This window comes from Schistocerca piceifrons, chromosome 2 (assembly GCF_021461385.2).
Source record: "Schistocerca piceifrons isolate TAMUIC-IGC-003096 chromosome 2, iqSchPice1.1, whole genome shotgun sequence".
NCBI classification, from domain to species: Eukaryota; Metazoa; Arthropoda; class Insecta; order Orthoptera; family Acrididae; genus Schistocerca; species Schistocerca piceifrons.
Window position 1 is genome coordinate 879,860,860 of NC_060139.1, and position 13,458 is coordinate 879,874,317.

General features: G+C 40.7%; 1 protein-coding gene across 1 annotated transcript in view; it reads right to left on the minus strand.

Moving 5' to 3' along the window:
- Nucleotides 1-347: 347 nt before the first annotated feature.
- The window catches only part of LOC124777626 (glutathione S-transferase D5-like), a 57,284-nt gene continuing 44,173 nt past the window's right edge, over nt 348-13,458 (minus strand). Inside the window, exons 5-6 of the mRNA XM_047253100.1 lie at nt 6,768-6,929; nt 348-586 (exon numbers count right to left, since the gene is read on the minus strand). Coding sequence (XP_047109056.1) covers nt 440-586; nt 6,768-6,929 — 309 coding nt within the window. The 3' untranslated portion in view covers nt 348-439. The remainder of the gene's footprint in view (nt 587-6,767; nt 6,930-13,458) is intronic.

Sequence of the window (13,458 nt, forward strand, 5' to 3'; positions counted from 1 at the left end):
ATTTTGTAATTGTAATTGACGCATGCGATAGTACAAAGCGCCAAGTGGGCCAAGAGTAGAATATCGACAGCAGCGTCGTTTCTTGCATGTGCAGAAGATTCTAGGCGATAGATGGATCTACCGCAATTGTAGACCAATACCGAAGCGTGTGTGTGAAAGAGATGCAAATCATCTTCCCACATCCTACTGAAAGAAGAAATGGCAAACAACGTATGCTGACCTAGACTGTGGTAAAAATGTGGATTTGGCTGTATGTTAATAAACTGATGCCCTCATCTTCTGTCTTCCACTCATACTGTCTCCCACACATCATCATATTCACAAACTGGAATCATAAATGATGCAAGTGTAAGTCACAGAAAGAGTTTTATTGAACTAGAAAATTTACATTTTAGAACATTTTATTACAAAACTGTACTTTCCCAACTTCTTTATGCATTTATTTCTTTGACTGCTGGATTTGTTTTACAAATGCGTGGAATGCTTCCATTTGATCCGCATACTTACTGTTAGAACTTTCAAGACGAGTAAGCCACTGCTTGATATTACAGTATTTGTTCGGATCAAGTCCGGATTCTGGATTTAACTGAAAGAAAAAAGAAACAAGATTAGTGTCAATGTGTCAGTGGTTTGGTACCACAGAACAAAATAGACACACCAACAAATACCAGCACAGCAAGAAAGTTGAATTTCACTAAATAAGGCCTACCAGACCCTTTTAAGTGATACAAGCACTATGTGTGTGGTGCATTTGTAAAATTTGTGACTAAAGCTCTACTATTTATAACATGGAATTAGTAAACTCTGGCTGAAATCTGTATAACTTTTTTTGAGGCCTTTCAGCTGTTCATTATCTATTTCAATAGAAGTCAGTTTCCTTACGGCCGTACTTTTTTATTTATATTCTGATGTTTATCTCATGTACGTACAATTGATTTCAAAACAGTGTGGCCTCGTCAGGTACATGTTAGGCGTACTTCATGAATTGCATGCCGTTACTACTGTAACTGATCTTCTATCAAGGTAGGCGGCCGTAATGCGTCTTCCACACAGTTCGATAATTAGTGTCAGTGTATCACTCAGCTCCCACTCGATTTCGACTCATGAAACCCACTTAACAGGTACCTGAAGATGAGACAATTTTAAAATATTACGTCACAATTGACTGTATGTACATGAGACCATCATCAAAATTAAATTTAATAAATACAGCTTTAAGGAAACAGACTATCGCAGGAATAAATTGTGTAACTTTATTTTGAGACTAAGATTATTACAGATTTTTTCCTGTCTGATACTGTATTTCACATAAATACGGACGTGACTCTTTTCTATATTTTAAGTTTTGAAGTACTTAGCCCATGAGGTATCTTCATGAAATTTCGTCAAGCGGAATGATAGATAATACATGTGATACGCCTCTGAAGACATGCCACACACGTCGTCCCCGTGCGAATTTGCTAATATATCCACGTTGGAGAAGAACGATAATTTTATTTGTTACTGGGAGACTGCCACTTTACATATATGGATACGGCCGGCTTCAAGTTGTACTGCCTTAAGATAAGTTACTGAAGAATGAATTGGTCGTAGATGTGTTGCATGTATATATGACTACAACAGAAAATACTTAGAAAATGTACAACAATTAACACGGCTGCACTCCAGTTGGATCCAATGAAATGCAGTTGTTCCCTTTTTCCGTTGATGTGTCAGCTGAGAATTATAACAGTAAGGCAACATGGTAGACACGTTAGAGTACGGAAATCCTAAATAGCGTTCACAAGATAAATCGAAGCTATCGAGAGAGACGTTGTCGAACGAAGATGTGAACAGTGTCATTGTTGTGGATCATGTAGCCACTGACAGGGTTACTGCCCACCATTTGTTTCCACTTTGTTCGCATAGCTGTAAATGTCCTACAGAGTAACGCATGAACATGTAATTCCGTCCGGAATTATTTCTTGAATTGGGCAGGTTCATCAAAGAATGTCATCATTCTTATTTATCTACGTTTTGGATAGACACTCCAGCAAAACAGTCATCCCCAGGAAACAGAACGCTAATACCGTGTAACAACTCCTCATGTCTTGATAATGCTATCCGTTCGAGGATGAAGAGAGTCCATTCGCTGTTCCACACAGTCTCACACATTCTCTGTTGGGTTAAGATCGGAAGATCTAGCGGGCCAGTCGAGGTCCGTTATGGTGCCTAAGCATTCGTCAAAACAGCAAGGTATGCGCGCAGCCCTCTGAACATTGTTGTCGTCTTGGAAACGGGAGAGAGAGGACAGCATAGTCTTGAAGATGTAGAAGAAAGGGCAAAGCACAATTGGTTGAGAGTGTAGAAATAATCAGCCTGGTTCGTATTTACGGGAGTGAATGGATCATACATAGTCTTGATACGAAAACCTCGCCCACAACATCACAGAATCACTTCTGGCCTGAACTACGCCCGTCATCCCCAGTGTACCCAGCGCCTAATTGGGCCGCCGTTACAAGTGACTACTTCCACAATTTGAAGAGAGGAAGAAATCCACGAATCATCGAAACACACTACGTGAGTCCAGAGAGCTACTGTCTAGCTTCTTATTCAGGGGTTCCTCTTTATGTATTACAGAGAGCAATGGCCTTTTGTGAGTAACGTGACTCCGAATGCCCATTGGATGCAGCTCCCTTCACAATGTTCGTTCGGAAACTACTTGAGATACACCTATTGGGTTGGTGCAAACGTTCGTAGTGTTTTCCACAATTTTAATGAACACAATAGACACCCATAACAGAGACTTTAGCCACCTGTAATACGTTCTTCTTGACTATTTGCAACAGTCTGCTTACGGTGGGCTAACTTTTCGATTCCAAGACTGTAGAAATCACGTGGACTGAGGCGAAGAACTCGTCCAGCCATGTTCGGAGTGCGTTTTCATCCGGAAAGGAAATTCCTTGAAGGTTGTCGATAGAGAGCGGAAAAGGTGAACACTTCAGGGAGCAAGATCAGATGAATAAGGTGATTGCCGAATTACTTCCCATTCCAACTCCCGCATAGTGTTTTTTGTCAATCTAGCGGACTGCGGGTGGGCGTTATCGTGGACTAGCATTACTTCACCCAGTCTTCCTGGTCGTTGTTCTTGGATTGCGTCTGCAACACGTGTGAGTTGTTGACAATAGATGTCAGCAGTGATGGTTACACCTCGACGAAGCAATTCGTAGTACACCACACCATCGCGGTTTCACCAGATGCTTAAAATTATCTTTTATGGGTGAGCGCAGCTCTTTGTATAGGGAGTTCCTGCTTCTGTGGGCTCAACCATTCCTTTACTTTCCTTATTTTAACAAAAAGATACCATCTCTCGTCACCAGTACAATACAGGGTAGGAATGGTCGATGTTGTTCACGAGCCAACTGATGACGAGCAAGCAGAGATGTACATATGGCCACTAGCTGATTTTTGTGATTTTGGCTTAGAGCACGAGCTACCCATGCATCCCCCTTGTTTGCAAATGTCGCACGATGGTGGAGTGATCACAGTTCATCACATTTGCCAGTTCTGTAGTACTGTGACGTGGATAATTGTGGATTAATGTGTTTAAACGATCTCCATCAAACCCTGAAGGTCTTCTTGAATATGGAGAGAGAAAATCATTTTACTGCCATACTCCGTCCAATGGGCAAATGTTTCCAGCTGCCTCCGCTGCTGCCACCTCTCCGTTGAACTCAAACAGAAGAATATATCGAAAATGTTCCTATCTTTCCACTTGCCACTCCATTTTGTAGTATCCACAGCTCCGCTCACTGTCTCCAAATCGCGAAATGGCATTATGTAAAAACTTAAATAGCAACAGTGAGCTAGAGACAAAAAATTACAATCGATAAATAAACCCATGGCGATAGAATACCACCATGCAAAACAAAAACGCCACAAACTTTTACACCAGCCCAATACGTTCACCAACAGCAAAGATTCCTGTCGAATTTGAAACCAATTGCCACCGCGAAGGGGCGACAGTCGTCTCCAATCCCTGTGGGTTAGGATCCTTTTGCGACCAACATTCATACCCGGGTTATGTTGCTGCTAGTGGTACATCATACCTCGCACGATAAATTGGGAAGTCCACGCTGATACATCCAAAAATCGGGCATCTTCATTCACAGTGTGCATGGAAACGAGTAAATACCGGATGGATATAACTAAAGTGCAACTAATCACAGAGGTACATTGTGGGCTGTAATTGTCGTATTGAGGCAAAACTTCATAGATTTTCTAATGCGTTAACGCGGAACCGATGTACACTGGGGAAAAGAAATGGTTCCATATTTGGCCACCAAGTGCAAATTTAGCACTGTGAATAGAAGAAAGACGCATAGACATATTTTGATATCTAGTGGATTAAGAACAGGTCGTGGGCAAAAAAGGTCAAAAAAGTGGGAAGGGCATAAAGTTGATTCCGCTATTAACCACCGCTTGCACAATTTGTTCAACATGAACACCGGAGACGTCGAATGATGCTGTACAGCGCCAGATTTGCACCTAGTGGCCAAATTAGGAACTATTTTTTTCAGCGTAAACCTGTTCCGCATTAACGCATTAGCATATCTACCAAATTTCGCCACCATAAGGTAACTGCAGTCCACATTGGACCTCTGTGGGTAGCTTCATTTTAATTATAACCACCCGGAACAACAGCTCGATTCTGCAATTCTACCACGCCTCCAAGTCGACCCATCTTATTGAGCTGCTTCCTTATAGCCTACTAGTGCTTACACAGTATTTCACGGCCATTACTTACGTCAGTGGTGGACCGTCATTCTACCTATTCACATGATATAGTCTACTTTGCACATTATTTCATATGCCAGTGGAAGACCCACAGGCTGCCATGGTCGATGTTTAGGAATGAATTACTGCACATCTTATTTTAAATTACAGTCAATCACTCAGACGTTTGTCCGAAAAAGCATCACCAGAATCAACAACAGATGAAGTCTGCAGTGACATGATGTACACGTAAAGATGGCGCTCGCACGTCGTGATCAGGTAGGTCAGCGATTTATTGAGATGATTCGGCAGAAAAGAAGTGTTAATCTGTAAGTAATTGACAGAATGCTTCGTTGCGTCATATCAACGTTTGAATGAGCTCTAACTAGGTGGAATGGGAAATGGGTTCACCTTATCGTGAAATTTACGTACTCACAGGGCGTGCTGCCCCCATAGTGATCCTTATATGGAAACAATGTAAAGAAGAGGGCTGTACGAAGCATCTAGCATGCACAGAATTAATTATGTGACCGCAGTATTGAGCGACCGGCCACACACCAACATGGGTGAAGAGAATAGCACTGGTTTGGCGTAGGTCGTCTGTAACGGGTCGAACTCATTGACACGTAGGCCTATATTATTCAAAAACCTCAGAGAGCAACAGGTAGCTCAGCAGCATCATTCGTCTGTTGAGTGGCCAAGTGTAGTGTTTTAAGACTACTACCACTTCAAACTGTCCTAAAGGGATGGCTGCCAACGCGATAACACACTAACTTGTCGCCCACGATCTGACATTCAGCATTGTTGAGTAGCATCCCAGACAGAGCCTACAGTACCGAGTACTTCTTGATGATGACAATCTGAACATCCGACACTGCTTGAGGGAAGTTTTTAGAGGCCAAGTTACTGTGATCTTTAAGGGAACTTCACGTACTGTAATGGAATACGACAATGCTCTGACACGAGTCATGAGGAATGTGCAAACTTTCTTCGAAGAACAACGGGCCACATTCACCTGACATGTCTCCTGTCGAAATAATTTGCGATTTATATGAATATCCGAAAGAACAGACACCCTGCATTCACTTAACTGATTCGCCCCGATGGGCAATGAATCCACAACCTTCAGTGCGGTTGCACATTAACGTCTGAACTCCTGCGGGAATCTCCGAGTAGCGAGCATGAAGGACATGGACAGCGACTGTGGACAGGTGGCGCTGGCTGGGAATGTGGATCGACAGGGGAGCGTACCGAGATCTTCCACACATCTGCACTGAGCGCTGTGTCCGGGTGGTGTAGTGGTTAACGCAACTCCTTAGTGAGCAGGAAATCCTGTCTTCGAGTCTCGGTATGGCACAGATTTTCACTCGCCGCCGCTGATTCCGTAAAAAGTCCCAATGCAACTGATATCATCAGTTCATTCCCTTTGCTTTCGTTTCTCACCCCCCCCCCCCCTCCCAACCACCTTCAGATTACATAATACCTGCGATTTGTTTGTCATTATCCTATAGCAACCACAATCGGTGCAGCTTGACTTCCCAGAAACACGACGTATTTGAGCACCTACCGTGATATTTAGGGATTCTAATTTCAGCACATGGGATCTGGTGCTGTCTAGCCAGTAGCCATCTACCTGTATCAACTTCAGAACATTAGTTGCTCCTCTGCAATGTTTTGTGTCCTTCACTCTACAGCGTGACGTGTGTGAATATTAATTCGTTGATCAGCCCCATTACCTTCTTCTTTTTAACATGTGACAATCCAAGTTAGCCGCTTAAAGTTTTCGACTCTCTGGTTCCTCGGTATGACCATACGGGTCATAGTAATGACTCAGTTGTGTACAATTTGTTTTTGAAAGGCACGCGTCACGCACTTGATGTTCGATGTACAGCGCTTTCGCGTTAGATTTGGCAGTTCGTGCTGTGTAATACATATTTTTCTGCAACTGTACACGTTATAATTAAGAACTTACAAAGACCAGTACGCGTTTCTTGTGTTAAATATCCCCTTACCTCTAGCGACGTTACAGAATTAGCAACACAATAGTCTGCGAGGGTGACGTTGTCTCCAGCCAGCCACTGTTTACCGTCCAGCATTCTGTTCAGAGTCTCCAGACCATCCTTCGCTTTTTCGATGTCACTGGCTTCTACTTCTTTGCCATGAAATTTTGGCAGCTGTGAACAAAAAAGTTGGTTGAAACCTAGATTAAAATTCTGATCTTCCAACTGAAAAGTAATTGGTAAACACAAAATGGGCTATAAATCTGATTATGAACAACAACGGTGGAGAAACGCATAAGACAAAACATGTAATTTCAATGAAACCCTTACACAGCACAAAAATTAACTGTGGGTTATTGTCCTAACCAGGTAACTAAATATTAGGTGTCAAGTAGTTGTAGAGCTGAAATTAAATTCCACTACTTCAAAATTAAATCTGATTCTGCAGTAGGACAAATATGTGATGGGAAGAGCCTCACTGAAAATTCCATTGTTCTTGCATGAAGCTACGCGTTAACACGGTCTCGAAATTTGGCATGCAATTTAAAGGGATCCTGGTCGTATGCAAATTGTACCATGCAATCAATACCTTCACAGCACGATAGAAATGGTAACTTTACCAGTAATAGCGCTACTAAAGCAGTTACTAAACAAGCTTTTTTCTGAAATTCCTTCATCAAAAAAGAACCAATAAATTTTCGAAAATATCAGCTAAGAAGATTTGAGAATAAATTCAAAGAGGGGCTAAGGGAAATTAATGCAGTTTAATGAATGTAAAAGTTAAAGATATTAACGTACGGTGAGAAATGGGATGCATTTGTTAAATATTGCCGAAAGAACAACAGGCGCTAGGAGCAGAGTGGAAGTCTCTTAGATGCTAAATAGCTGTCTGGCAACATACATAAAGGGACATTGATGTGGGAAAAATAGGTGATCAAAAAGTGAAATGACAAAACAATGAATTGTTTGAGCGCAACAAAGTCACTGGGAGTTGAAGAGGTGCTACTGGAATTGCTGAAGTTGTCAGTCGATGATTTGATGTGCTACTGAAATTGTATGAACCGAGAGGTGTTCCATTGTACTGAAAGAAATTCGATAGACTTACTTTATCGAAAAAGGGTCTGTCGAAAAAATGAGAGTTACCGAATGAAAAGCCAGATGTTTTGCACTTAAAGCTGATTGAGTCTTACAGTATAACTGGGCGTAGAACTGAAGACACAAGATGTAAGTCACTTTGGTTTCACAAAAATATATTTGACGTAGAAGCATCTTATAAATTCAGTTTACTGATGAATAAAGTCAAGCTGGATTCCATTGATAACCGTTGTGCTCATACCCAAACCTCCAGATGTCAGACGCTAAGAATGGTAACAAACGTTGTAAGTCGATAGAGTATCAACCAAAACTCCGATTTAGTTGTATTATGTGCTATTGTCCAGCAGAACGGGCGTAAACGTTAATTAAAAGTAACACCAGAACTATGGAGCACAGGAAAATGACAACTGCGAGTAAGTATCCTGTATAGCTTCCGTAGAGAAGTTGTCAGAGTGTAAGATAGTCGTACCAGGGGTGCTGGGTTCAAACTTCAATGATAATTTTTTTTACTGTATTATGCGTGAAAGTGTTATATGGGACAACATGTACATGACATGTAAAAGGGCTGTTTGGAGTTTACAGCAATGTTCGTTTGGCAGTCTGCTTTCGCTTCGTTTGTTTGAAAGCAGTAAACCTCTGGCGTTCATTTAAGTTTGAGCGAATACACAGTCAGAACAGAAAAATAACGAAACAGTTGCATCACACATGTGGAAGAAATGGTAATAATAATAATAGTAATAATAATAATAATAATAATAATAATAATAGTAATAATAAAACTAATAGTAGTAATAATAAATAAACAAAACAGTAAGATCAATAATTAGTACATAAAACATTTAAAAATCAATGCAAATACAATCAGACACAAAGACACACACACACACACACACACACACACACACACACACACAGAAACAGTGTCATTCATTGAGGAACAAAGGCTTCACAATAATGGTTGCATACGAATAAGTGTGTGTAACAAATTACATATAACAGTTTCACGTGTAAACAGTTTAAAAAAAAAGAAATATTGTCATCAGTGGGGTTTCAACGCTCTACCAAATCACCCACACAAGATCTACGAACAATTACTCACAGATAAGCGTTTCCTGTGCTTCGTAGTTCTGGTACTTTTAATACAGATTTTAATACCATTTACGTATGTTCTACTGGACGATAGCAGACAGCACTAACTAAATCGGTGATTTGGTTGATACTCTATCGACATACAACTTTTGGCACTGATGTGGGTGTCTGACATCTGGAGGTTTGGGTGTCAGTTACTGTGAAGTGATTACGATCTGGGATGAACACAGCAAAAAGTCGAGTATTAACAAGCATTTTATTGCAGGTCTAGCTAGATTTCAACTACAAATATGGTTCAAATGGCTCTGAGCACTATGGGACTTAACATCTGAGGTCATCAGCCCCCTAGAACTTAGAACTACTTAAACCTAACTAACCTAGGGACATCGCACACACCCATGCCCGAGGCAGGATTCGAACCTGCGACCGTAGCGGTCGCGCGGTTACAGACTGAAGCACCTGGAACTGCTCAGCCACCGCGACCGGCTTTCAGCCACTGTACAACCATCATCAGTGTGTTTAGTTGAGAGTCATATATACACAGGTAATTTTACGAATGCTTTCTAGGTCTATATGATTCGCTACTAGACACACTGATGATGGCTGTACAGTAACTGAAATCCAGCAAGATCTGCAATAAAAAACAGATTGATATGCAACTCTTTTGCTGTGTTCATGTCTGACTATAATGGATCAAGTAATAAAAGCCAGGACCAATTCATCCCAATTTTGAATCTATAGACACTTCCCTAAAAAGTACAATGGATAAAATGTTCTGATCTTAACAAGGATGGAGATAAAATCACAGTAATGGCCTAGTAATCCAAAGAAAAGAAGTGGAAGCAATACAATTAAAAAAAATCAAGGAATATGACATCGTATTACGAGGATGTTCTGCTCAGTTACAACCTACCATCATTATCGTTCAACTGTTTATCGAAGACGTGGTAACGGAAGGAAGACACTGTTTTATAGGAAGCAGGAGGACAGGTAGAAGTGCTAGGGTCTGTAGATTCCATAGCGTAATTCGCAGAAATTAAGAAGAAATTTTAAGCAGAACGGATGGTATTTTCAGTATCGACAAAGTAGAAAAACCGTCAGAGGTTAGTGAAAGCAGAAAAACCTTTTTCAAAAATAGAAGCCAACAAATATCAAATATGGGCAAAAAATGAAAATTTAGAAACTTTATGTGGAGCACTGCAAGTAAAATGCCGACTGTGGAAGAAGATGGGAAGAAGTAACTGGTAGTATATTAAATGATGTTTTTGATGAATTTCAAACATTAAGTAGATTGATATAGTGTGACGTGAAGAGTTCAGAGCAGGTGATGAAAGAAATCAGTGGCAAAACCACTACTGCGAAAACTTGATTATGCGGAAAAATTTTAGTTGGTGCTAATTAACTGTATTTTTTTTGAATCATCAGTCTTCTGACTGGCTTGATGCGGCCTTCCACGAATTCCTCCCTGATCCAATTTCTTCATCTCTGAGTAACACTTGCATCCAACGTCTTCAGTTATTTGCTGGATGTATTGAAGCTGTATTATTCTACAGTTTTTACCCTCTGAAGCTCCCTCTAGCACTATGGAAGTTATGTCCTGATGCCTTGAACACACGTCCTATCGCCCTGTCCCTCCTTCTTGTTAGTGTTTTCCATATCTTCCTTTCTTCGCCAACTTGCGGAGAACCTCCTCATTTCTTATCAGACCACCTAATTTTAACATTGGTGTGCAGTACCATCCCTCAAACGCTTCGATACTCTTCTTCACCGGTTTTAACGAAGTCCATGACTCACTATCATACAAAACCGTGCTCCAAACTCACATTCTCAGAAATTTGTTCCTCAAATTAAGGCCTATATTTGATATTAATAGATGTCTTTTGGCCTGGAACGCTTTCTTTGCATGTGCTAGTCTACTTTTCATGTCCTCCTTGCTTAGTCCATCGTGGGTTATTTTGCTTCCAAGATAGCAGAATTACGTAACTTCGTTTACTTCGTGATCACCAATTCTAATGTTAAGCTTCTCGCTATTCTCATTTTTGCTTCGTGTCATAACTTTTGCCTTGTTTCAATTTACTGTCAATGCATTATTAGACTGTTCATTCCAATCAAAAAATCCTGTGATTCTTGTTTTCCTTCATTGAGGATAGCAATATGATCATACAATTGATATCAAATGGTTCAAATGGCTTTGAGCACTATGCGACTTAACTTCTGAGGTCATCAGTCGCCTAGAACTCAGAACTAATTAAACCTAACTAACCTAAAGACATCACACACATCAATGCCCGAGGCAGGATTCGAACCTGTGACCGTAGCGGTCGCTCGGTTCCAGATTGTAGCGCCTAGAACCGCACGGCCACTCCGGCCGGCAATTGATATCATTTCACTCTGAGTTCATATCCCGCACTTGAACCTTCCTTTTGTTTCCGTAGTGCTTCTTCTATGCATGGATTGAACAGTACGGACGAATGCATCCCTGCCGTACACTCTTTCTAATTGGAGAATTTCGTTCTCGGTCCTCCAATCTAATCGCCCCCTCTTTGTTCTTGTATATATTATACATTACACGTTGTTCTATGTAGCTTACTCCTATTGATGTTAGAATCTGGAACACCCTTGCACCATTTAAATTGTTGAACGCTTTTTACAGATCAACAAACCCATTGAACGTGTCTTTATTTTCCTTCAGTCTTGATTCCCTCATGAAGTGCACTGTCAGAACTGCCTCCCTGGTGCCTTTTTACCTTTCCTGAATCCAAACTGGTCGTCATCTAACAGATCCTCAATTTTCTTTTCCATTGTGCTGTATATTATTGTCAATAACTTGGTTGCATGAACTGTTAAGCTGATTATGCGATGATAGTTCTCCCACTTACCTGCTTTTGCTATCTTAGGAATTGTGTGGTTGATATTTTTTCGAATGTCTGATGGTATATCGCCTGTTTAATGGATTATACACAAAAAGACAAGTATCGGTTGGTTGCCGCTTCCTGCAGCGATCTTAGAAATTCCAATGGAATTTTATCTGTGCCTTCTGCCTTCTTTGATTTCAAGCCTACAATAGTGCTTTTACACCCTGACTAATACTGGATTCCATATGTCTTCTATATCAACTTTCCATCACGTAATCAGATAATTCCTCTTCTTAACACAGACCATGAATGTACTCTTTCCACCTTTCCAATCTCGCCTCTGCGTTTAACTGTGGAATACTCATGCACTCGTAATGTTACCACTGTTACTTTTGATTTCATCGAAGTTTGTTCTGACTTTCCTATGTACTGAATAAGTCCTTCAGATGATCTTTTCATTTTCGATTTCTTCACACTTTCCCTACAGCCCTTTATCATTGATTTCCCTGTATTTTCTACTTATCGCATTCCTAAGTGATTTTTATTTCTGTGTCACTGTCTTTCTCTGTATAGTTTTGAACTTTCTTTTCTCATCGACTAATTGAAATATTTTTCCTGTTACTCAAGGTTTCCTCGCAATTACTTTGCTGTAACTTAGGTTTGTTTGTCGAACATCTGTGACTGTTGTTTTTAGAGACTTGCACTCCTCTTCAAAGGAACTGCCTACCTTGCGCTTTCCTTCTCGCAGTATCCACATCTTTAACCAGCTTCGAACGCTTCTCGTAATTCCTCAGTAGTTCACTAGTTCACTATCCCACTTCCCTCCACAATGGTTCTTTTGAACTATTCTCCATTGCTAAATTGTGATCTGAGCTTATATCCGTTGCTGGGTGCGCCTTACAGTCCAATATCTGATTTAGAAACGCTGTTAGTAGTTAAAAACTTCATCGAATAACAACTGAAGCATGGTATTCCGCGATGTGTGTATGCTCTTAAATATGAGAGCATCATATTAAATAACTTCTTCTCTGGTGGGCCCGCAGCTTGCCTAGGGCCCTAATATGACATATTCTTCATACTTTTGACAAAATTAGCTGCAAATTATTTATTTCTCGATCATTACATAAGTTCGCAGCAAGCTTGTTTCGGCGTCTGTGCCGTTATCAAGTGTTCGTGTTGACATTACATTTATACATCATTTTATCTACGTCTATTCTACGTGCTATAAGATTTTATTTTACGTTGTACTTACGTGTGGGTGGAATGACGTCCATAAGTCATCTTGGAACGTAAGTTGGTTTATGTACTATGTTTTTAACATTTTACATTGAAGAATAATAGTGAAATTTGTGTTATTTGTTGACAGTTTTTGCAGATAACTTTGTAAAAAAGTATAAAGGAGATGAGACTGTCAGTTACGTTCTACCTAATGCAAAGTACCGGTCACCTATTAGTGGACTCTAATATGGGGTGTGTCCAACCTTCGCGTTTATGTCGGCTTGAACTCTGCTTGCGATGCTTTCAACAAGTTGTCCGAATGTCTCTGGAGAGATGTTAGCCCACTCTTCTGCAAAAGCCGAAACCAGAGAAGGTTGGACGTCGTGGTCAGGAGCGAAGTAGATGCTCTAACCCATCCAAGAGGTGTTCTGTTGGGTTAGGGTCGG